The 25,376-nt window shown below is 44.3% G+C and overlaps 1 protein-coding gene across 4 annotated transcripts in view; it reads left to right on the top strand.

The window, feature by feature from the left end:
- UBE3C (ubiquitin protein ligase E3C) overlaps positions 1-25,376 on the top strand; it is a 131,322-nt gene that overhangs the window by 98,020 nt on the left and 7,926 nt on the right. For all 4 annotated transcript variants that reach the window (XM_528010.9, XM_016958504.4, XM_054655421.2 and 1 more), the window contains 4 exons: positions 12,132-12,344; positions 17,734-17,922; positions 18,024-18,090; positions 20,779-20,909. In XM_528010.9, the coding sequence (XP_528010.4) occupies positions 12,132-12,344; positions 17,734-17,922; positions 18,024-18,090; positions 20,779-20,909 (600 nt within the window). The remainder of the gene's footprint in view (positions 1-12,131; positions 12,345-17,733; positions 17,923-18,023; positions 18,091-20,778; positions 20,910-25,376) is intronic.

Below are 25,376 nucleotides of genomic sequence, written 5' to 3' on the forward strand. Positions count from 1 at the left end.
GTGTGCATTTAATGTATTCTGTAGTGTAATATTGGCACTTAACAGTTTATCTTGAGATTTTCAAAAGTTGGAAAGTTTCTTTTTCTCCATCATTAGCATCCTTTTGTAAAATGCTCACTGAATTTGCTGAGGCTTTAAACATCTAAATTGAGGTGAATACTAGTCATTTTGGTTGCCTTAGTCCTTAAAGGGGCAGAGCTTCTCTTGTATAATACCTTGTTTTGAACCCTAAACTCTTTTTTTTTTCTCTTTTTTTGAGATGGAGTCTCACTCTGTTGCCCAGGCTGGAGTGCAGTGGTGCGATCTTGGCTCACTGCAACCTCCACCTCCCGGGTTCAAGCGATTCTCCTGCCTCAGCCTCCCGAGTAGCTGGGATTACAGGTATCCACCACCATGCCCGGCTAATTTTTGTATTTTTAGTAGAGACGGGGTTTCATCATGTTGGCCAAGCTGGTCTCGAAATCCTGACCTCAGGTGATCTGCCCATCTCAGCCTTCCAAAGTGCTGGCATTACAGGCGTGAGCCAGCGCACCTGGCAAGACAGTTTTCTATGTAAGTTTATTTCTTCAGAATTAACCATGAAATACAAGTGGTTTAGATTCTACAGTTAAAATGGGAGATGTATTCCTGAATTCAGTTGATTGCTGCACCTAAATAAGATTTCTCGGCTGGGTGCAGTGGCTCATGCCTGTAATCCCAACACTTTGGGAGGCCGAGGCGGGCGGATCACTAGGTCCGGAGATCGAGACCATCCTGGCTAACACGGTGAAACCCCATCTCTACTAAAAATACAAAAAATTAGCCGGGCGTGGTGGCGGGCACCTGTAGTCCCAGCTACTCAGGAGGCTGAGGCAGGAGAATGGCGTGAACCCGGGAGGCGGAGCTTGCAGTGAGCCGAGATTGCACCACTGCACTCCAGCCTGGGCGACAGAGCGAGACTCTGTCTCAAAAAAAAAGAAAAGATTTCTCACTGTAGGTTTAGCACCACAAGGTAAATTCTTTCTGCCCTTGGATTAAGTAGGTCTTGCTTACTACTGAGTTATTCCTTCCTTTTTATTTTTCTCATCACGCCCAAGCAATAGTTAAACATCTGAAATTCATGAGAAGAATGGATCAGTATGGTATTGAGACCATTCTGTTTTTTCTGGGCCATGTTAATTTGTCACCATGAAGATTAGAAGCACACACTCTTGCTGGCCCCACTTAAAGTCTGCTGTTTATCTTTGGCTCTTATTTGTGCAATAAAGACAACAAATAATCTAAAAAATAGTGTTGGGTGCAGTAGCTCATACCTGTAGTCCCAGCACTTTGGGAGGCCGAGGTGGGAAGAACACTTAAGCCCAGGAGTTCAAGACCAGCATAGGCATACATAGGGAGACCTGGTCTCTACCACTAAAAAAAAAAAAAAAAAAAAAAAAAAATGGTAGCTAGGCATGGTGGTGTGTGTCTGTAGTCCCAGCTACTTGGGAGGCTGAGGTGGGAGGATTGCTTGAGCCTGGAATGTAGAGGCTGCAGTGAGCCATGATGGCACCACCACACTCCAGCCTGGGTGACAGAGACCCTGTCTCAAAATAATAATAAAATAGGGCCCATGTAAATCCTTTTAAACATTTAAATATTCAATTTAATTTAGATTTAGATTTAGCAAATGTAACCTTATGAAATAAAAGCCAAATGAAGGTATATGGTGTTAATTTTATTGTTTCTAAACTTAAAATCAGCTTTGAGAGGCGGCAGTAAGTAAAGTGGTGGACGTCACGCTCTGGAGTAAGACAGGCCAGTGGGGACTCCTGGCGTCATCAACAGAGGGCAGCAGAATCCGGCCTATGTTGTCGTGGGCCTCCTTGGCTTTGGTGTAAGCAGCTAGCATTGGTCAAGCACTCAAGCTGGGAGACCGGATGGAGTGGCACATCGTTCAGGTGGAGTGATGCTGCTGCCCATGTCCCGGTGGTAGTGCTGGTAAGAAGTCATCGTATTCAAGGAGATTTGCTGATGAATGAGATGTTGGGATGTGCGAGGACAGGAGAAGGTAAGGGAACCACCTGGGTTCTGTTGTGAGAACTAGAAGGATGGAGGTCATGCTGACTAAGCTGGGGAAGGTGCGGGCAGGAGCAGGTGTGGAGAGGGAGGCATTCTTATGGAGGCTTAGTGAGGGGCAGTTGAGGATAGGGGCCTCAAGTTAGAGGCAGTATCTGGGCTGAGCCATCAGCATTCCCAGGGTCCTTAAGGTCATGAGCCTGAATTAGATCACCCAGGGTGTAGGTGTCACTGGAGAAGAGAAGAGATGAAGAACTGAGCCCCAGGGCTCTCCAAGGTTTAGAGTCCAGAGAGTAGAGAATTGACTAATAGAAGTTCAGGAGATGAAGCTGGAAAGGAAGGGAGAAAACCAGAAAAGTGGGATTTCAGGTGCCAAATAAAGACAGTGTTTGAAAGGAAGAGAAAGGTGGGTATTGTGTGATGGTACTGTTAGACCAAGTAAGGTTTAGCACTGAGAAGTGGCCATGTCATTTAGCACTCTGGACAAGTGATTTCTGTGGCGTGGTGAAGGCAAAAACCTCAGCAGATGGGCTGAAAAGAATGTCAGGATTATCTTCCTAAAGCATCATATTAAAGCTGAAAATATCCACATCATATCACAAGAGAAATGTGTACCTATTCATTAGAATACATGTGAAAGAATGTTTATGGTAACACTGTATAGCCCCTAAACTGGAAACTACAAAAATGTCCTTCGAAAGCATAATGATAATAAATAAATTGTAGGATATTCACAAGACTTACTGATTGAACAGACTACAGCTACTCAAAATGGTATGAGTGAACGGCACAGACCTAACATTGAGTTGAAGAATCCAGACACACAAAAGTACATTTTGTCAGATTTCATTTATGGAAGTTCAGAAACAAGCAAAGCTCCTTGCAGTTTTTGGAAGGCAGGATCCTGATGCTCCTGGGAGGGTAACACTGGAAGGGGGTGCAGGGGGCTTCCAAGGTGCTAGGCATTTTCTGCGCGGGGACTAAGTGCTTTTCCATAAGTGTGTTCACTGGGTAAAAATGGATGGAACCACAGGGTTGTGATTAGGGCACTCTGCAGCAGTAGACTACAGAGCAGTTACAAGAGGAAGGATCGGAGAAGAATTGGGGGACTGGTTATCAAGAAAACTTGAGCAGCCGCTTAAGGGATATGGGGCTAGGAAAGCTGTGTTCTAAAGATGGGAGAAATAACAGCATGTGTATTTGCTGCTGGAAATAAGTCAGTGGAATTGCTGAGGGAGAGAGGAACCGCACCCTGCAAAGTGAGGGTGTGGGGTCTGGTGCTGAAGCAGGGGGCGCCACAGGCTGCGTGTCCAAGAAGAGGTAGAGGAACACTGGGTGCAGCTGCATGAACTGGGGAGCAGGAGCTCATTCTGACTGCATCCCACTGGTGCTGCTTTCTGGGTGATGCAGCAGAGGGCAAGGATGGGAAGAGCAGTGTTCCCAGACCAGCCACATCTGCATTACCGGGGGATCTATTAGAAATGCAAATTCTTGGGCTCCACCCCAGACCTTCTGAATCTGGAACTCTAGGGCTAGGGCTCAGCAAGCTGTGTGTTTTGGTTTTTGTTTTTTTGGGGTTTTTTGAGACAGAGTCTTGCTCTTGGCATGGCTCACTGCAACCTCTGCCTCCCGGTTCAAGCAATTCTCGTGCCTCAGCCTCCCAAGTAACTGGGACTACGGACACCCACCACCAGGCCCGGCTAATTTTTGTATTTTTTGTAGAGATGGGGTTTCGCCATGTTGGCCAGGCTGGTCTCGAATTCCTGGCCTCAAGTGATCCGCCCACCTCAGCCTCCCAAAGTGCTGGGATTATGGGTGTGAGCCATAGCACCCGGCCAGCAAGCTGTGAATAGGCTTAAATTAATAAGTGTGACTCTGATGCACGCTGAAATTTGAGAATTACTGGACAATGGAAATATAATAGGATTGCCAGTTAGTGTAGGGCTCACTTGACGTCAATATCATAAAGTGAAGTGAGACCAGCCGTGTGGGTTACTTTTTCTACACCCGTAAACAGCTGTGTGGGTCTGACTAGGATGTAGAGTCAGATTTAACCAGGGGTGGGGTTTTTTGCCAAGTGACTATAATAAAGGGTGAATTGGTTGCAAGTTCAGAGTGGTTACAAGAGCCTGCCTTTGAATCTAGGCTGTTTAGAGAGGAAATTAATCCATGAATGGAGATTTGAGGGCAAGGGAAGCTGGACAGGAGAGGAGACCTGTGGAGTCGAGGTCCTTCAGGGAGTCAGTGTAGCGGTGGTTAGAGCTAAGATCAGAGGGGCTTAGTTACCAGTAATGCCACTTGGAGGACAGAGCTGAAGGAACTGGTAGCTAAGGTGGAGTTGAGGGACAGCCAGGATGGTAGAATGACAGTCAACTGTGTGCTACAGATGTCACCAAAAATTATCACCAGAGTGTGTTGGACTCTCAGGAGCTAAAATCTTGAATTAAGGGGCAGTGACTGAACCTGGGAAAGGTAATGGATGCGCAAGCCCAGTGCATGAGATTGAAAGCCAGGGATTTTAGCGGGAGGGAAGGGAAGGATGGTCTGGAAGTGGCAGTAAGGAGCACAGGGGGCCTACCTCCCTTCTGTGCCCGGTGGTTCAAGGGTGCAAAAGAGACCACAGCTACTCATGCAGAGTGCTCTGAGGATCACAGAGTGCTGCAGGGCATGTGGGAAAATGGACTGCTGAGTGTCGCAGCATAGTCAGGAAAAAATCCCGTCTTAGCTGTGAGACCAGGAGCACAAAAAACAAAAGGAAAAGTGAACTGGACTTAAAAATGTTTATGCTTCAAAAGACACCATCAAGAAACTGAAAATACAACACACTGAAAGAGAAGATACTTGTGGCATATATATGAAGGACTCCATGATAAAAATGGGCGAAGGATCCAATTGGACATCTCTCCAGGGACTGGCAGCAAGCAAATGGGCCATTGGTTCGTGCAAAGATGGCCAGCATCACTAGTCATCAAGGAAGGGCAAAGCATAGCCACAGGCTGCCGCGCACACCCGCAAGTACGGCGGGAATCAAACCAGGAACCGCAGGGTTGGTGAGGATGTGGAGGAATCAGTCCGCATGCATTGCCAATGGGAAGGTAAAATGGTGCAGCCACTTTGGAAAAGTTTAGCAGTTCCTCAAAAGGTTAATTACCTTTGGACCCAGCAAACATATTTACCCAAAAACTTGCACACAAATTCTCACAACAGCATTATTCATAATAGCTAAAAGATGGAAATGACTCAAAGGCCCATCAGCTGACAAACGGGTAAACAGAATACGGTTCATCCATACAGTGGAATATTACTGGGCTGTAAAAAGGGGTAAAGCACTGACACATGGCACACATGGATGTTCCTTGAGAATGTTCTGCCCGGTGAGAGCAGATGCAGAGATCACCAAAGACATGGTTCCATTTATATGAAATGTCCAAAACAGGAAAATCTAGAGACAGAAGGTGGGTGAGTGATCGCCAGGGCTGGGAGGAACCAGGAGTGGCAGCTGAGGGATGTGGAGTTTCTTTTTAGAATAATGAAAATCTTCAGAAATTGATTGTGGCGATGGTCATACAACTTTATGAATATAATAAAACCTTTGAATGTAAGTTTTGTGGATGATATCCCAGTAAAGCTGTTACAAAGGAATCGTGTGGTAGGTAACGTGGTGACCGAGAGAGCCAGTGTCACAGAAGTTAGAGAAAGCAGCAGTCAGTATCAATCGGAGTTCATGGATGCTATCGTTCTAAAGCTGGAAGGAGTATAGCGATTAGAGCATGAGCTGTTGTTAGGGAAACATAGTACCTGATGATAACGAAATCTGTTATCATCGAAGGCATCAGTGTCCTCAAATTTCTCAAGAGGTGGCTCGACAGATTTCTAGTCTGATATTTTATTCTCCTATATGGCAAAAGTAGAATTTTGAAACTTGAAAGATGTTTTCTTCTAATTGTTGAAAATAGTTCTTGGTTATGTGGGGTACCTTGAGACTGAGCCTGAGTTTTTTTTTTTTTTTTTTTAAATTCCTACTGTCTTTCAGAAGCAGGAGTGTAAAACTGCCCTCAGATGCTCAGATGTTTGCTTCTTGTCAGTGGAAGTGGGAATATGGGTTTGCTACTTTAGCGAACTTCCTTGTTCATGAAGATGTTTTTTATCTTCTAGAAATATTTTGGTGAGCAGGGTCAGGGGTTTCTGTGTTTTGGAGCCTGAACCTGGAAGCCATAGAACTAGAAGTCGAGGAAAAAAAGGAAGGGTCGAGCCAGGTCTGGTGGCTCAAACCTGTAATCCCAGCACTTTGGGAGGCCAAGGCGGGAGAATCACGAGGTCAGGAGTTCTAGACCAGCCTGACCAACATGGTGAAACCCCGTCTCTACTCAAAATACAAAAATAAGCTGGGCGTGGTGGTGGTTGCCTCTAATTCCAGCTACTTGGGAGGCTGAGGTAGGAAAATCGCTTGAAACCGGAAGGCAGAGATTATGGTGAGCCAAGATTGTGCCACTGCTCTCCAGCCTGGGTGAAAGAGGGAAACTCCATCTCAAAAAAAAAAGGAAGAGTCAACTCCAAGCTGCTCAAAATGTATCATATTGTGGCTCGATCGCTGGAAGCCACTATGAGGAAAATAGGACAGGAGATGTGCACGTCTCCTCCACGGTCCCCATCCCCCATCCTCTGTGCCCTGCAGGGCTTCCGAAGTGAAAGCAGAGTTGGAGATGAGAAGGGCAATCTGTGCAGGCTTTCCTTGTCTTTATGGAGTGCCAGGGTCTCAAGGAAGAAAAGGTACGAGCACTGTGAGGCCTCGGCAGCTCTGCGTGCTGGGGATTTGGGCAGCCTCTGTAGAGAAGTAAGAGTGCAGCACCCGTGTCCTGGTGTGGTGGTTCAGGATTTGCAAGGCAGAGTTGCTCTTTGTCTCTGAGTAACAGCTAGTGGGCTCTGCTCAGTTATCCGTGGTAGACATCTGCTGAATGAGGAGTGAGTTCACCTCAGCTCACGTTTAGAGATTGGCTTTAGGGCACCTGCCAGTGGAGTATTAGAGTGAGGCCCACGGCCTGGCCCCTCCCAGGGAGCTTGGTGTCCTCCTGCTGCTGTTCCTGCATGTGAGGCGCAGGGGACACTGGGACAACACGGATTTTTTAGTGCCAGGGTAGCTGTGTAGACCAAGTGTTGCGGGAGTTGATGGTGTAGAAAGCTCTCTGGAATAGGATTGTGAAGATCTAGGACTTGAAATGGGTGTTGACGTATACATAACCTGAAACCCACAATCCGAAAACTCTTAACACAAGAATGAAAGGGTTTTTTTGCAAACAGATTCATGAATGCAGAATTCCAGTATGTAATGTGGTCCCTGACATATAGTTGGCACTTAATAAATGTTTGTTACATGAATGGGCACCATATGTTGTATTTGGACTCTTGTATTAAAGATGAGGTATGTTGCCAGGCGCGGTGGCTCACACCTGTAATCCCAGCACTTTGGGAGGCCGAGGCGGGTGATCACCTGAGGTCAGGAGTTCAAGACAATCCTGGCCAACGTGGGGAAACCCTGTCTCTACTAAAAATACAAAAATTTGCTGGGCATGGTATGCGCACTTGTAATCCCAGCTGCTCGCGAGGCTGAGGCAGGAGAATCGCTTGAACCCAGGAGGCGGAGGTTGCAGTGAGCTGAGATCGTGCCATTCATTGCGCTCCAGCCTGGGCGATAGAGCGAAACTCCGTCTCGAAAAAAAAGAAACAAAGATGAGGTATATCTCCTGCCCCCTAGGAGTTTAGAGTTAGTTACACAAGCCCCTAGTGGTCCCAGTGACTGAAGGGACTTTGTTTTTCAATTCCAACTTACTAATTCTGAAGCACAATTATTAAATAGCGTGTTGCTATTAGTATACATTCTTATTTTATGTTTCTTTTTTGTTTTTTAAATTATATGGTTAATATGATATGAAATAATTAAAATTATCTGCTTGCTCAGTTAGGATGGCTTTAAAGCAAGACCTCATCGCTTATATAGTTTTTAGATTAAGTTATAAATGTTCACTTTAGAGCTGCCTGAAGATTGATAGAGATGCATTTGAAAAGCATTATTTTTTTTTATTGATTCTTAATGTAGTAAATTACTGAAGTTATTTGGCGGCAAACAGAAATGGTCTGTGATGTGGTTCACATTTATTCTGATAGAGCCACAATTTGCATTAATTGCGTCGCGACTGCACTCACTTATATTAAAAGGCTTCTACTATAATTAATCCTTTTTATTTCAAATCATTTTGGCACAATTTCTAGCTATAAACATTCATAAAAGACAGACAGTTGAAAAATTCGTTACAGGTCTTTTCCATATACCTATTGCTATTTTTTTCATGACAAGTAGTTATTGATATGCTTCTAGGAACAAGCGTGGTACAGCTGGCTGAGAAGGCCAGTGTGAAAAATGCTAAGTGGATTATTTTGCATAAAAAATAGGCAGTTTTTGAAGTTGTATAATTAACCTGTGTTTAGAAAATACCTTGATTTATGCTTACATTTGTATCTCAGTTGCATACATTATGGAAATTTAATTTATAATCCATTTAGCTGATGCAATCATAGTTTTTAGTGCCATCATTTATTAGTGCTTGTATATTAAATGCTCTGAAGGTTTAAACCTGCCTTATGTAAAAAATGGTACCTATGCATTTACATTTTATGAGTCACAGTGGGATTTCTGTTTAAAATTCAGGTAGTTCTGATATATTTAACTAGTTTCACTGGTTTATTGTTACTAATGCAGAAATGGCAAACAGTGACCTTATATATTGAACATCAAATGATTTACACTTCCAGTTTACTTTTAAAGTCCACTGTACAAATGAGGGCTTTTCTTCAGCACCTGGAATCAATCATGTAGTTGTATGCAGAATGTTCCCCTTGGCTTTGAACTCGTCATTCATTTCAAAGTGATGCCGTTTATCAGTGCTCCAGGTTAATAGTATTAACCATCCTTAACTTTAAACAAACTGTGACTTTTCAACACAACTTTTCTTTGCATTATCAGGAGATGATGACTATGTGCCTGTTGCCATTTTATTCATTCTCTCATTAAGAAACCCTTTTTTGCTATCTTTTCAAAATTAATTGGGTAATCATTAGTCCTCAAATCAGAAATAAAAGCACAAGGACATAATACTTTGGTTTACCTGGCAGAGGCCAGCCGCAGTCTTCCTGGAGGGGATGTTATGCCGGCTCTAGTTATCAGACATGCGCCTGAGCTCCTTAAAAAACAGCATTCTTCAGTCAGGAGTTCGAGACCAGCCTGGCCAATATGGTGAAACTCCATCTCTACTAAAAATACAAAAATTAGCTGGGCCTGGTGGTGCACGCCTGTAGTCCCAGCTACTCAGGAAACTGAGACAGGAGAATCGCTTGAACTCGGGAGGCGGAGGCTGCAGTGAGCCGAGATCGTGCCACTGCACACTCCAGCCTGGGCAACAGAGGGAGACTCCGTCTCAAAAAAAAAAAAAAAAAAAAAAAAAAACAGCGTTCTTCACAATGTCTGTCATTTTCTGAAACAAAAAGCCAGTGGTACTCTAGATGTTTGCTTTTGGGAAAACCTCAACAGCTATTTTCTCATTTTCTCCAGTCGTATCAGTGGACGAGTCCTTAAAATGTGAATCTCAAGGGGTGTCTGAGCATGCCCTGTTGGAGTGTGTAAGTTCTGGAATACTTATTTAAGGATGCGCATTTTATAGACTACACATATGAAGTAGATTATTACTAAATACGGTAACTGGCTGGAAGCTATGACTAAGCAAAGGACTCACTCCCCACAGGAGCAGTGGCTTACAGTTGAAACGTTTCTCCTTTGCTGGAAGCTTGCAGAAGCACAGTCCCGGCTCTCTGGAAGCTACTTACTCCCATGTTATTAATTCACACAGATCTCTCTAATATTTACAGTGCATGATACGGTTGGGTGATGGCCTCTAGGTTGGAAGGGTGACTTCTGAGTTGACTGTCTCATGGATGAATGACTACCCCATAAAGTTTTGTTTTGATTTTGGTATTCCCTGGGTAGCACCATAGCCCTTGAATCTTAAAACAGTAGGATAAAGAGGGTCTGGGTCTATCACAGCATCTCCTGCAGCACAGCTCATAGTAGTCATTTGCAAGGTATGGTTAGTCCAGCCTTCACCTTCCCTCTCTCTGTCCTTCCTGCCGTCCCTCATTCTCGGGCAAAAATTCCAGTGCTGCACCTCCAGACAGTAGGAAGGCCCGTGACTGCCTCGTTGAGAGGGTTTCTTTCTCTAAAACTGTTCTCCACCTGTTCTCCACACCCTCTGGGGGTAATTAGACTACTTCTGTTTGACCTGGGAAAATAGGATCACTGTAAATACACATCTCTCTGAAGACTGGATGTTTTCTCTTTTTTTGAGACGGAGTTTTTGCTCTTGTTGCCCAGACTGGAGTGCAGTGGCACAATCTCGGCTCACTGCAACCTCCACCTCCCGGGTTCAAGCGATTCTCCTGCCTCAGCCTCCCAAGTAGCTGGGATTATAGGCATATGCCACCACACGTAGCTAATTTTTTTTTATTTAGTAGAGACGGGGTTTCACCATGTCGGTTGGTCTGGAACTCCTGACCTCAGGTGATCCAGCCGCCTCAGCCTCCCAAAGTGTTGGGATTACAGGCGTGAGCCACCGCACCTGGCCTGACTAGATATATTCTAACACGAATGGCTTTTGTAGAGGAAATTGAGATTTCTTGTTTACTTCCATTCCTTTACCTTAAGTTAAAAAATTGTCCAGATGGACCACATGGAAACAAGATAATTAATGTCTAACTGCATGTCTAGCACAGTGCCTGGCACCTAGTACCTAGTAAGTGCTCAAGGAGTAGTAACTGTTGTCTCTATTGTCTTTATTAGAAAACTTTTGGCCGGGCAGGATGGCTCACACCTATAATCCCAGCACTCTGGGAGGCCGAAGTGGGTGGATCACCTGAGCTCAGGAGTTTGAGAAAAGCCTGGCCAATATGGCAAAACCCCGTCTCTACTAAATATACAAAAATTAGCTGGGCATGGTGGTGGATGCCTGTAATCCCAGCTACTGGGGAGGCTGAGGCAGGAGAATCGCTTGAACCTGGGAGGCGGAGGTTGCAGTGAGCTGAGATCGTGCGGCTGCACTCCAGCCTGGGCAACAGAGCAAGACTCCGTCTCCAAAAAAAAAAAAGAGCATAAGTAATATTTCTTGACATGTGAAAATCACATGAAACCCAAATTTGGAACATAGCCACCCTCACTCATTGACACATTGTCCATGGCTGCTTTTGTGCTGCAGGGCAGAGTGGCATATGCGGTTATGAACTGGGACCCCAAAAACTGTGCTCAAATCCTAATACCCCATCCTGTGGGCACGGCCTTGTTTGGAAACAGGGTCTTTGCAAAGTTTAGGTGAGGTCATCTCATCTTAACCCTCCTCAAGTTAAGATGAGGTCATAGTAAATTAGAGTGGGTCCCAAAATCCAGTCACTAGTGTCTTGATAAGAGAAAGAAGAGATTCAGACCCAGAGAGCACACAGGGAAGATACCTGTGAGAGGAGACAGGAAAGTGGGTAAGGGAGCCACAAGCCAAGGCCCACCGAGGGTTACCCTGAGACACCAGGAGCTGGAGACGCAGTGAGGGCTCCTCCCCTGGATCTTGGACCTGTGGCCTGTGGAGCTGCGAGGCCGTGAGTTCATGTGGTTTTCAGTCTCGCGGTGTGTGATCATTTGCCGTAGCCACCTCGGGAGACTAACAAACCTGCAGTTCCTGAAGGATTCACCATCCTTCTGTTGAGGAGGAGCATTTGTTGGCTTCTGTCTCACAAGAAGGATCTGTCTCTTCATAATTCCACGATTTCGCTCCTAGGTGGTCTGTTCCAGAGTTCTCTGCATGCTTAGTGCGTGCATTGAATGCCTGCATGGGATCCTGGAGCACGGTACCTGCCCACTGAATATCAGCTTCCATCTTCGGTACTATGAGGAGAAAATACCTGCTCTCTTAGGATTGGGTTTAATATCAAGTTGAGCATATGGCTCTTTGTTTGTAGAAGGCTTGTATATTCGATGCTAACGTTGTCACTGTTCTCTTTTGAAGGCTCTCTATGAGAACATGCTGGTGGAGCTGCCCTTTGCGGGCTTCTTTCTTTCCAAGTTGCTTGGAACCAGTGCCGATGTGGACATTCACCACCTCGCCTCCCTAGACCCTGAGGTGTATAAGAATTTGCTCTTTCTGAAGAGCTACGAAGACGATGTGGAGGAGCTTGGGCTGAACTTCACTGTGGTGAACAATGACCTGGGAGAGGCGCAGGTGAGGGGTCAGGAGGAGGATTCACGTACCTGTATAGGAAGTAGCAGCATCTCCTTGTGTGTGGAAGTCCATTTGTGTTACAGCGTTTGACTTCCGCACATTTTAGCTAGAATGACTGTGGCTGTGAGTTAGACGTCGGAGCATATAGCTCCAAAGCACCTTAGCCCTGGCGTCTGAGCTGAGTGCAGTTCCTGCTCCCACGCATGAAGCCTGTTCCTGCCCGGCAGCCCCTCCTGCGGAGCTCCGCTCTCGAGGCTGCGGCCCAGGCTTGCTGCTTGTCTGGCTCTTCCCGGTGCTGGGGGTGGCCGTTCAGCAGCTTCCCGGCAGGACCCCTTGCTTAGTCCTCACTCCTTGCCCGCTCAGAGCCACCTCAGCTGCTCCAGCACTGTCTAGGGGGTGTGTTCATTACCCATCTGGTTACTTTTGTTACTTACATCCTTTTTAAAAAAGAAAAAAGAAAGGTCTATATTAGAGATTCAAACTGATTTTCTTAATAACAGCTTTATCAACATGTAACTCACATACCATAAAATCTGCCCTTTTTAGTACATGATTCAGTGGTTTTTAGTATATTCGTAGAGGTGTGCAGCCATCATCACGCTAGCCAATGTTAGCACATTTTCCTCGGTCTACAGAGCAACCGTGCACCCATTAGCAGGCTCGCCCACCTCCCGCAGGCAGCCACCAGTCCACTCTGTCTCTGCATGGGCCTGCTGTGGACACTTCACATCGATAGAGTCTTTTTTTTTTTTGAGATGGAGTTTCACTCTTGTTGCCCAGGCTGGAGTGCAGTGGCGCAATCTCGGCTCACCACAACCTCCACCTCCCGGGTTCAAGTGATTCTCCTGCCCCAGCTTCCCGAGTAGCTGGGATTACAATGCGCCACCACGCCCAGCTAATTTTTGTATTTTTAGTAGAGATGGGGTTTCTCCATGTTGGTCAGGCTGGTCTCGAACTCCCGACCTCAGGTGATCTGCCTGCCTTGGCCTCCTGAAGTGCTGGGATTACAGGCGTGAGCCACTGTGGCTGGCACGACAGAGCCTTTTACGTGGTCTTCCTTCACTTGTAGTTGTATGGATCAGGACTTCATTCCTTTTCTGGCCAAATGATATTCCATTATATGGATATACCACAAGGTCTTTACTGGTTGATGGACATTTGGGTTGTTCCTATGTTTGGGCTAATAAGAATATTACTGTTATAAACATCCACATACAGCATACTAAAATAATTATTAATGAGTTAGTAACATCTGGGATTTGCTTCAAATACACTCTGAGCATCCATAATCTGAAAATCCAAAATGTTCCAAAATTCAAAACTTTCTGAGTGCCAACATGAAGCTCAAAGGAAATGCTGATTGGACCATTTCAGGTTTTTGGATTAAGGACTCTTACTGATAAGTATAATGCAAATATTCCAAAATTTGGGGGGAAAAAATACAAATCCAAACACTTCTGGCCCAAGTATTTCACTCAGATAAGGGATACTGACCTTGTGTGGTGAGAACAGGGGCAGGAAGTGGGGCTATCAGTTCCAGAGACTGGCCGGGAGGTGTGATGCCTGATGAACTGGCTGTGTGGGGTTGGGAGCTCATACACTGTTCTGTCTACTTTAGCGTGTGGGGCTTTGTTGTTGTTGTTGTATTGTTTTGAGACGGGGTCTCACTCTGTCACCCAGGCTGGAGGAGTCTAGTGATGGCATCTCGGTTCACTGCACCCTCAGCCTCCTGAGTAGCTGGGATTACAGGCGTACACCACCAAACCTGGCCAATTTTTGTGTTTTTTGTAGAGATAGTGTTGCCCTGTGTTACCCAGGTTGATCTCAAATTCCTGAGCTCAAGCGATCCTCCTGCCTCAACCTCCCAAAGTGCTGGGATTACCGGCATGAGCCACCATTCCTGGCTAATTTTTGTGTTTTTTATAGACATGGGTGTCTCCCTATGTTGTCCAGGCTGGTCTCAAAGTCCTGGGCTCAAGTGATCCTCCTGCCTCAGCCTCCCAAAGTGCTGGGATTACAGATGCAAGCCACCATGCCTGTCCAAGAGCCATATTTATTTGGTTACAACTTATTTAGTTGCTTTTGTTTTTGCATATTTTTCCATACCATAGAGCTGAATTTTCACCAATGTGAAATTTAGATAATTTGGCGGGGGGGGGGGGGGGGGGGCTGTTACTGTCATTAGGAAGTACTCGACATCCAGTGATGTCGCTTGCTGCTAGGTCTTGCACCACCTAGTGGCCTGATTTCTAAATGGCATAAAAGCCTTCGGACGGTGAGTGTTGTGGTGACCTGCCTGAGGCCTTTGCTAATGCGAGTATTTCCCATTTTTCCTTCTGAAATAAATGTTAATAGTGAAACGTCGCATATGCAAGAATTCCATTAAAGCACTGCCGATAATACTGGAATCTGTTAAAAGCAAAAGTGTGAAGTTAAGATGTTCCAATTATTCATAGAGATTCCCACTGAGTTAAAAAATTATAGATAATGTATGAGAATAATTATACTAAAGAGCCTAATGAGAAAAATTAAGAAATTCACTAGTGAAGCACCTAATTTAGAGGGAGATCTTAAGGATTTCTGTAGAAATAAATAGGTAGTCCTCCTTACAAGTTTTTAAGTTTATAAAGTATGATTTAAAGACTTGTAATATGCAAATACTTTATTGTGTCAGCAGGTTATGTTAATTCATCATCCCTTTTAAAATATGGTGCTGCTCTCAAATTTGTTTTTTTTCAGTGTAATCAATTTGGCTGTTAATCTGTTCAATAGTGACCATGAAATTTTAGACGACTAATTTACATAGAACTCTTTCTAGCAGAAAACGCTAAGGGTTTAAGAAGGACCCACAAATAATCATCTGTTAGGTAGAAAAGATTGGACTTGAGTCACGACACCCTGGTTCAGGTCCCGGTTTGGCCGCTTTTCTGTGAGGCTTAAGGAAGTCACAAGACCCTTCCTCATCTCAGACAGGGGTGTGAGTGCCGGAGGATGAAAAGAGCTAATGGAAGTAGGTCATGTACGGTGGTGTCTTGTGGGGCTTTATGGATTCCAAGTGAAGATAGACCTTCTGGAGGAGCAGAAAGGACAGCTCTTGGTATCTTGCTGTCCTGAGAACTGCTCCAGTTAAATATATTTGTATTTAGAGGAAATTTTAAATATGTCCCTCAGATCTGAAATTTAGCACTTATGTGACATGATTTTTAAGTACACATAGTTGTTTAGGCTTAGCCTGAGAGAGAATTTTAAATTAAAAGTAGTGTAACCGTTTAAAAGTTATTAGAGGGGCTGGGCGCAGTGGCTCACGGCTGTAATCCCAGCACTTTGGGAGGCCAAGGCAGGCAGATCATTTGAGGTCAGGAGTTCAGACCAGCCTGGCCAACATGGTGAAACCCTGTCTCTACTAAAAATACAAAAAACTGAGCCGGGCATGGTGATGTGCACCTGTAATCCCAGCTACTCGGGAGGCTGAAGCACAAGAATCTCTCGAACCCAGATGGTGGAGGTTGCACTGAGCCAAGATTGCTCCACTGCACTCCAGCATGGGTGACAGAGTGAGACCTTGTCTCAAAAAAAAAAAAAAGTTATAGAAATGTCAGTTTTTTCTGATCAGGCAAGGTAATTGGGAGCCTTGGAAGTTCCTTTAACTGATAACTTCACTGGTCCTTTGTCTTCCAAATCATACAAGTACATCGTCATTTATTACCTGCCTCTAATCCATTTAAAGGAAGGGGTGGTATTTTATATATTGAAATATAATAGCTAGCCTCCTGAGGCTTGGTTAACAGATGGACTGTCAGCTGAGTACAAGCAAAGGAATTAAGATAATGAGCACAATCTTTAATCAGAATGAAGACAATGGAATTGAAAGCCCGTTCTTAGGCTTGATGGTTCCAAACCTTAGGAAGTGAATTATTGAGAATAATTGTATCATCCTTTAAAATGTGAAACGTTAAAAGAAGCAGATCTGGTAAGTTGAACGTTCAAGTTCAATTTGAACATTCTATATAAAATGAGAACCAGCAAACGACTCTCCTATAACCATCAGCTGTAGGATGACTTAAGTCAGGCTCTCTAGCAGATTTGTGAAACAATCTTTCTGTAAATGGTAAGAGACTGGGACATCAGTGCCATTGCCCAGAGGCAGCAGTCTTGTCTGTTACTCTGGGAATATTAAAGCTACCAGGAAAACTGAAGGCTGTGAAAAGAAAAGAATGGAAAGGTAGGGAAGTTGAAATGTCTTTGTTCATTTATTTTGGGCTTATTTTATATTTTCATTGTCCACAGTATAGGTTGCCCTCATCTAACCCCAGGAATGCAGTTGGGGTGTTTTTGTTGTTTTTTTGTTTTGTTTTAGAAATACAGGTGGGGGTCTTGCTTTATCTCAAACTCCTGGGCTTAAGGGATCCTACTGCCTTGGCCTCCCACAGTGCTGGGATTAGAGGCGTGAGCCACTATACCCGGCCTGTTTTTTTGGTTTTCTTAATAAATACTTTTTAAAAATTTTTTTATTTAAAATACACTCTTTATAAATTATGATTACATGTTTATATTGTATTTTGCTCGTGTACTGTTTTGTATTTATGAATTCATATAATCATATAATCACAGCAATTCCAAGTCAGACAAACAAATATCACCATTTTATTAATGGCCAAAAGTTTCAAGGTGTAAAGTGACTTGTCTGTCATACAAGTGGGGGACAGTAAGACCCAGGTCTGTGTTTCCGCTATGTTGCTTTTCTCATGAGCACTCTTGTGGTGTTTATGGGAGCCCCACATTATACCTGCAAATTCTGTGAGTATAGCCATGTACTAATAAAAAGTGTTCTTACTCACTCTGTTTATATACATAAGAAATTGGCTGATCTATTATCACTGATCGTTACCACCACCCTTTGTATCGTAATTAAAGTGCTTTATAGTAATGGCATTGTGGAAGCACACAGGTAAGTGTGTGCTGCTTATATGGATGAAAATGAGAAATCACTTTACTACAGCCTTTGCGTTTCCTCCAGAATGAGTCGCTTTTTCTCTTCTGACTTAACGGTGATTGTTTGCTTCATGTCTTTGCCCTCTGTGATTTCTCATTTTTGTTTAAGTAAAATTGCCATGGTGACATTGGTGCACAATTCCCTAGTGCTTCGGAGGAAACATGGATGGTTAGTGATCTTAAAGACAGAATAAGGTGCTGGGCTTCGGAGACTCTTCCTGGAGGTGCATCTTGGCATCTGCACAATGCTGTGCATACTCGGGTACTTTTTCGTATTTAGATTCTTGTTCACAAAGCATCAAGTCCTATTTCCTTAAAACATTTGTTTCTTGCTTTTTTTTTTTAACCTATTATCATACTTTGAGGATTTTGAGATCCTTACGTTTTGTATTCCCAGGTAGTTGAACTAAAATTCGGTGGGAAAGACATCCCTGTCACCAGCGCCAACCGGATTGCGTACATCCACTTGGTGGCAGACTACAGGCTGAACAGGCAGATCCGCCAGCACTGCCTGGCTTTCCGCCAGGGCCTTGCCAATGTCGTCAGCCTCGAGTGGCTCCGAATGTTTGATCAGCAAGAAATTCAGGTACCCTACCTGCTGACTTTCTGGGACACACTTGTCACAGGAAATGAACAGGCTTTCTTAAAATTTACCTCAAATGTTATTATTTGAACTTTTTTCCTTAGGTATTAATTTCTGGTGCACAAGTTCCCATAAGCCTAGAGGACCTAAAATCCTTTACAAACTATTCAGGTATGTTATCACTGCTAGTTATTGTTTCTGAAAATGTTGCAGGTGGTCATATTTCCAAAGTAATTTTTATTTTATTTTAATTAATTTATTAATTTATTTTTTTTTTTCAGACTGAGTTTCACTCTTGTCGCCCAGGCTGGAGTGCAGTGGCGCGATCCCAGCTCACTGAAACCTTTGCCTCCCGGGTTCAAGCAATTCTCCTGCCTCAGCCTCCCGAATAGCTGGGATTACAGGCACCTGCCACCAGGCCCAACTAATTTTTGTACTTTGAGTAGAGACAGGGTTTTGCCATGTTGGCCAGGCTGGTTTCAAACTCCTGAGCTCAAGTGATCCACCCCCCTCAGCCTCCCCAGAGTGCCAGGATTATGGGCGTGAGCCACCATGCCTGGCCTCAAAGTAATTTTTATTGTACTCTTTTGTAGGGGTAATGTACATGGTTCAAAAACCAGATGGCTGAGTGCAGTGGCTCACGCCTGTAATCCCAGCCTTTGGGAGGCCGGGGCAGGTGGATCACTTGAGCTCAGGAGTTTGAAACCAGCCTGGGCAATGTGGCGAAATCCCATCTCTACTAAAAATTAGCTGGGCGTGGTGGCATACACCTGCAGTCCCAGCGTGGTGGCGCACACCTGCAGTCCCGGCGTGGTGGCACACACCTGCAGTCCCGGCGTGGTGGCGCACACCTGCAGTCCCGGCGTGGTGGCGCACACCTGCAGTCCCGGCGTGGTGGCGCACACCTGCAGTCCCGGCGTGGTGGCGTACACCTGCAGTCCCATCTACGTCAGGTGCTGAGGCAGGAGAATCACTGGAGGTGGGAGACGGAGGTCGTGAGATCTCAGTGAGCCGAGATCATGCCACTGCACTCCAGCCTGGGTGACAGGAGTGAAACCCTGTCTCTAAATAAATAAATATATACATACACAACGTACATGGGCAAAAAAAAAACAGATGTTTAACATAAGAAGATAGATAAATGGCCAGTAAGCAAATAAGCACACGATAACGATGTTCAGCACCATTAGTCATTATAGAAAAATGCCACTTAAATCCAAATGAGATAACCCCACATACCCACCAGCTGTCTACTGGGTGCAAGTGAGAGCTTTTTGAGGAAATGGAAATGTTCTAAAACTGGATTGTGCTGATGGTTGCAAAACTCTAAATTTACAAAAAATCATTTTTACATATACCTGTGTGTATCCATGCGTATGTATCTCTTATCTGTAGTTTGTATTGCCCTACATCTGAAGCCTAATCTTTATGTAAAAGCAAATAATGCCTAAGGTCACGTTGTCCCCATGATCGGGTCATAAGTTTAAGGAAATGAAATCAGTCTGACCTTTCCTTTGCCAAGAGATTGTCTTCGGTTGTTTTCATTACTCATCTGCACTGAGGGCTTGCACCTTTAATAATCTCAGCTATGCCAGTAAATAGGTTTAAAATATTATATTCATTTTGGTGCCAATTAATGCACTTAAGACATTTTATTGGTGTTATTTCTGTAGTATATTAACAATGAGGGAACAATATACAGCAATTATTTTAGGTTTAGGGAGCACTTTACTAGATTAAAAGCTGTAAGTGGCAGACATTACATTTTAGAATAGTGGTCTCATCATATAGTGAGATTGGTTGTTAGCCATAGTATTAATATCAGAATGATAATAAGTTAGAAGGAAAGATGATAAAATTAATTTAGACACCAAATCATGCTGGGAAAACACCCAGCTGTGTTAGTACTAGACACCCATTGTCTGTCATGTTAGATCTGTGGCCACGTGCAAGCCCCTTCTCTGCCGTCTGCTCAGCGGTGGCTTTCAACTGCAGCATGGTTCTTCAAATAAGGCTCCTCTGCAGTAGCTCTTGGTGCCCGCATTCATCTTTATAGTTACAGGGTGATCCTTATTCTAGCTTTTTATGTATTTATTTATTTATTTTGAGGGCGAATCTCACCCTGTCACCCAGGCTGGAGTGCAGTGATGCAATCTCAGCTCACTGCAGCCTCTGCCTTCTGGGTTCAAGTGATTCTCCCACCTCAGCCTCCCAAGAAGCTGAGATTACGGGTGCGCGCCACAACATCCGGCAAATTTTTGTACATTTGGTAGAGACAGGGTTTCACCATGTTGGCCAGGCTGCTCTCGAACTCCCGACCTCAAGTGATCCGCCAGCCCGGGCCTCCCAAAGTGCTGGGATTACAGGTGTGAGCCACTGTGCCTGGCCCTGCTTTGACCCTCCTTAAGTTGCTCTCCCCTTCTTGTACTTTACCCATCGCCTCCACATAATTGGCGGTGGGTGGGGCGGGGGCGGGGGGAGGCAGAGAATTCCGCTTTTGCATTTACAATCGGTCCTTCATATCTGTGGGTTCTGTCCACATCCATGGCTTCAACCAATTGCAGATTTTAAATATTTGAGGAAAAAGCAATGGTTGTGTCTGCACTGAATGTGTGCTAAGCAATATAGTGTCACAGCCATTTACACAGCCTCGGCATGAGATAGGATTGTACCAGTGCTCTAGAGATCATGGAAGTGCACAGCACGTACACAGGTGATACACACATGCCACGCCGTTTTAGAGAAGGGACTTGAGGATCCATGGACTTTAGTTTCCGTGGGGGTCTGGACCAATCCCTGTGGGTCCTGAAGGGTGGGTGTGCTTTGCATTTCATAAAGCATGTGTTCATTTTGCCATAGGAGGCTATTCTGCAGACCATCCTGTTATTAAGGTCTTCTGGAGAGTTGTGGAAGGGTTCACTGATGAAGAAAAGCGCAAACTGCTGAAGTTTGTAACAAGCTGCTCTCGACCCCCTCTCTTGGGGTTTAAGGTACACAACTTTCATGACATTTGCTTTAAAGACCACTTCATAAGAAAGGCAGCAGAACATTCAGTAGGGTTAAATGAAGTCCTTTTACATACACTTTTGTTTTTATCTTCAGCTAGATTTTTAATTAAGTACTGGTTATGATGTATATATTTTGGTGCTAGTTTTATTTGGGGTTGCTTTTTTTGTTTGTTCACAATAACCTATTCATATGATAGTTACACATTGTGGTTATGATTGCCTGTGAACAAACCCTACATTTGGAGGGACTATTTGCAATATTAATAATGAGTCTCATAAATCTGTAACACATCTTGGGCTTTTTGCTACTGAACTGAAGCGGGTACAACGTAGAGATGTTGATGGAGTGTATATGCTACTGAGCCTTATTTTACCACTTCTGGAAATTAATGTTGATCTTACGTAATTTGGCTTATTTTTAGCAATTAAAATTGCCTCAGGCAGATGGATCATTTGAAGTCAGGAGTTCGAGACCAGCCTGGTCAACATGATGAAACCCTGTCTTTGCTAAAAATACAGAAAAATGAGCCAGGCATGGTTCCCTGTGCCTGTAATCCCAGTTACTTGGGAGGCTGAGGCACGAGAATTGCTTGAACCCAGGAGGTGGAGGTTGCAGTGAGCCGAGATTGCGCCACTGCACTGCACTCCAGCCTGGGTGACAGAGTGAGACCCTGTCTCCAAAAAAAAAAAAAAAAAAAAAATTGCCTCAGGAACGTCTAATCATAATTCCTGTATTCACTGTAAATTAAAATAAAGCCATATTAACATTTAAAAATGCACACAGTGGTATATATATTATAGAATAATATATAATTAGATAAGTACTGTATGTGACTTGTGCTTATGAAACTTCATAGGCATTCACTTTCTTTTTTCCTTTTTTCTTTTTTTTTTTTTAAGTAAGATGAGCACTCGCTGTATCACCCAGGCTGGAGTGCAGTGGTGTGATCACGGCTCACTGCAGCCGCAGCCACCCAGGCTGAAGCAATCTGCCCACCTCAGCCTCCCAAGTAGCTGGGACTACAGGCATGTACCACCATGCCTGGCTGATATTTTGATTTTTTGTAGAGAAGGGTTTCACTGTATTCCCCAGGCTGGCCTCCAACTCCTGGGCCCAAGAAACCCTTTCACTTCAGCCTCCCAAGGTGCTGGGATGACAGGTGTGAGCCACCACAGCATGCCCAGCTGGCATTCACCTTCAAATAACCTTCAACCAGAAAGAGTTCCTGCACACTCATATAGTCCCAGCTACTCTTGAGGCTGAGGTAGGAGGATTAGTTGAGCCCAGGAGTTTAAGACCAACCTGGGCAATGTAGTAGCGAGATCCTGTCTCAAGGGGGAAAAAGTAATGTTAAGGTTTTTTGCTTTGTTGTTGTTGTTGCTGTTTTGTTTGTTTCTTTGTTTTTGAGACGGAGTTTTACTCTGTCGCCCAGGCTGGAGTGCAGAGGGCAATGGCGTGATCTCCGCTCACTGCAACCTCTGCCTCACAGGGTCAAGCAATTTTCCTGCCTCAGCCTCCTGAATAGCTGTGATTACAGGCGTGCGCCTCCATGCCCAGCTAATTTTTGTATTTTTAGTAGAGACGGGGTTTCACCATGTTGGCCAGGCTGGTCTCAAACTCCTGACCTCAGGTGATCCGCCCACCTCAGCCTCACAAAGTGCTGGGATTACGGGTATGAGCCATCATGCCCAGCCCCCCAAGTATTTTTTTATATTTCTGAGTGAAGCTATTCTTTAACTTTTTACTTTGAAACTATTTTAAATGTATAGAAAAGTTGTGAGAATTGACCAAATAACTTCTAAACCCGCACTGACCAATTGTTAACATTTTGCTACATTTACTTTATCATTCTTTTCATGAATTTCTTTCCTGAGTCATTTGAGAATAGGTTGAAGACATGAGGTCTTCCCTAAATATCTCAGCACATACTTCCTAAGAACAGAGACAGTTTTTAAAAGGCCACAATTAAATTATTGCAAGTCAGGAAATTGAACTCTGACATACGGCACTTACCTTATCGAATCCACTGGCTGCACAGTGTGGGCCTGGGACCAGCAGCTGCAGCATCACTTGAGCACATGTTAAAAATGAACATTTTCAGGCCCCACTCAGACCTGAGTCAGCGCTCAGTGGGAGCGGAGCCCCGCAGTCACGTTGTGACCAGCTCTTCAGGTGTTAGGCCGGTTGTCCCTTCATGTCCTTCATAGAATCTGATCCAGGACCACACGTTGCATTTAATTGGCATGCTCTTTAGTTTCCTTTCTTCTGTACCCCCATTTTCAAGGGGTGCAGGCAAGTTATCTTGAGAATGTTCGTCAATGTGATGTCGCAGCCCCACCGTTGGGAGTGTACAGATGGCAACATATTTTCACACAGTGTGTTTATGAATGTTCAGAGCAAGCCTTCATAATGGCCAAAAACGAAATAATTCACAGTACATGAACTGCTAGTAAATACTATAGATTAAGAGATATTTAGAATTTAAAAGGAATAAATGATATCTACTACACTGTGTATGAACATTGAAAACACTGTGCTAAGTGAACGAAGCAAGACACAAGACTACGTATTATTATATGTAATTCCACTCGGATAAACTGTCCTTTGAAAGGCACATTTAGAGACACAGAGCGGGTCAGGGGCTGCACAGGGCTGGAGGTGGCAGCGGGAGCTTCGGAGAAGTGGAGCGACCCAAAACCGGATTGTGGGGGTCACTGCGGAACTCTGTAAATTTGCTAAAATCATTGGATTGTACATTTAAAGGGATAATCTTATAGTAAGTCAAGTACACCTCAATTAAGCTGTTCTTAAAAATTGACTATAAACTAACACAGCATCTCAGTAAGTGCCCTCAGAACTGGAGTTGGGACCCAGTAGAGAGGTGGAAAGAAGTGAGGCCTAAGTGCAGTGAGTTTGTTTCAAATAGGTCAATCATCGACGCCGTTATGTTCTAGAAGTAATGAATAATAAAGACGTATAAACTTAAACGTGTTAGTGAATACCATCACTCAATGATATTAGTAGAAATGATAATCTTCCAAATTGTTGGAGAGAAAAAATAACCATGCAAACAAAACAAGACAAACAGAACCAACTCTATTTACCAGATATGGGGGGTGGGGGTGGGAAGTAACATTCAGAATCGTAAAATAGAAAGCATAAAATGAGAGAAGCCTGAATGTTACAACAGTGAGTGCGGAGAAACTGACCTATTAAAAGAAAAAGACTTTGAGACAGGGCCAGGAAAACGCTGCCGCCTACAAGCAACACTCCTAAACGGAGTGACCCAGAAGGGTTTAGTGGCACGTCCAGGTTCGCGTGTGAAGAAATAGATGGGTCCCCTTCAGAATTTGAAGCATGACCCATGTGACCAGATAGGAGAATCTCTCGAGCGCAGGGAAAGCTGGGTGCTGCCTGTGTGGTGGCAGAGTCTGGAGGGCTTGCTGTGCTGGGGACTAAAGAGCAGGAGGACTGCAGGTGAGGTGTGCAGACGACTTTTTATCGGTAAAGATTTTAATGCCATTTGGTAATTTTGTCATTAACATTTATTATGATAGACAAGGCTTCTAGTATCTTTGTTTCAAAACTGGCTTGTTCCAAAGCTAGAGATAAGAAAATTATGCATCTCATCTAGTTTCATAAAAGGAAGTTTGGGGGACCTGCTCCCATCAAAACACTGGAAGATGCAGAGACTTTTGTCAGCTCCTGGCTAATTAGATAATGCTAATCATGTGAGTAGCAATAAAAATTAGAAGTCCTGCCAGACGTAGGTTCTAGACATTCTGACAGCCAACTAAAGAGCCAGCAATAACGTGTGCCTAGGAGTGCGAGAGCCTTCTCCACCTCCGTGATGCCTCCGGGTTCGTGCATGGCCACTTGTGCTGCATGAGCGTCGTAGGTTTAGGGGAACAGAAGTAGAGGGATTTACATGAGCTTTTAAAATCCCAAATAGACTGGCCAGGTGCGGTGGCTCACACCTGTAATCCCAGCACTTTGGGAGGCCAAGGTGGGTGGATCCCCTGAGGCCAGGAGTTCAAGACGAACCTGACCAACATGATGAAACCCTGTCTCTACTAAATACAAAAAAAAAATCAGCCGGGCATGGTGGTGCATGCCTGTAGTCCCAGCTACTTGGGAGGCTGAGGCAGGAGAATGGCTTGAACCCGGAAGGTGGAGGTTGCAGTGAACCAAGATTGCACCATTGCACTCCAGCCTGGGCGACAAGAGCAAAACTCTGTCTGAAAAAAAAAAAAAAAAAAAAAATCCCAAATAGACTAAAAGGGAAAATCCTACCCCAGTCAAGACCCTGCACAATCATAATTGAGTTATACCGTGGAAAACACTTTGAGCATCCATGAGACGGTCTTCCTGTTTTTTAATTTTTCTCAATGTTCTAACATATGTGAAATTTAATTGATTTTTCCATGATAAGTGTTTTTGAAGTTGTT

The sequence above is a fragment of the Pan troglodytes genome, chromosome 6 (genome assembly GCF_028858775.2).
Source record: "Pan troglodytes isolate AG18354 chromosome 6, NHGRI_mPanTro3-v2.0_pri, whole genome shotgun sequence".
In the NCBI taxonomy this organism is placed as follows: Eukaryota; Metazoa; Chordata; class Mammalia; order Primates; family Hominidae; genus Pan; species Pan troglodytes.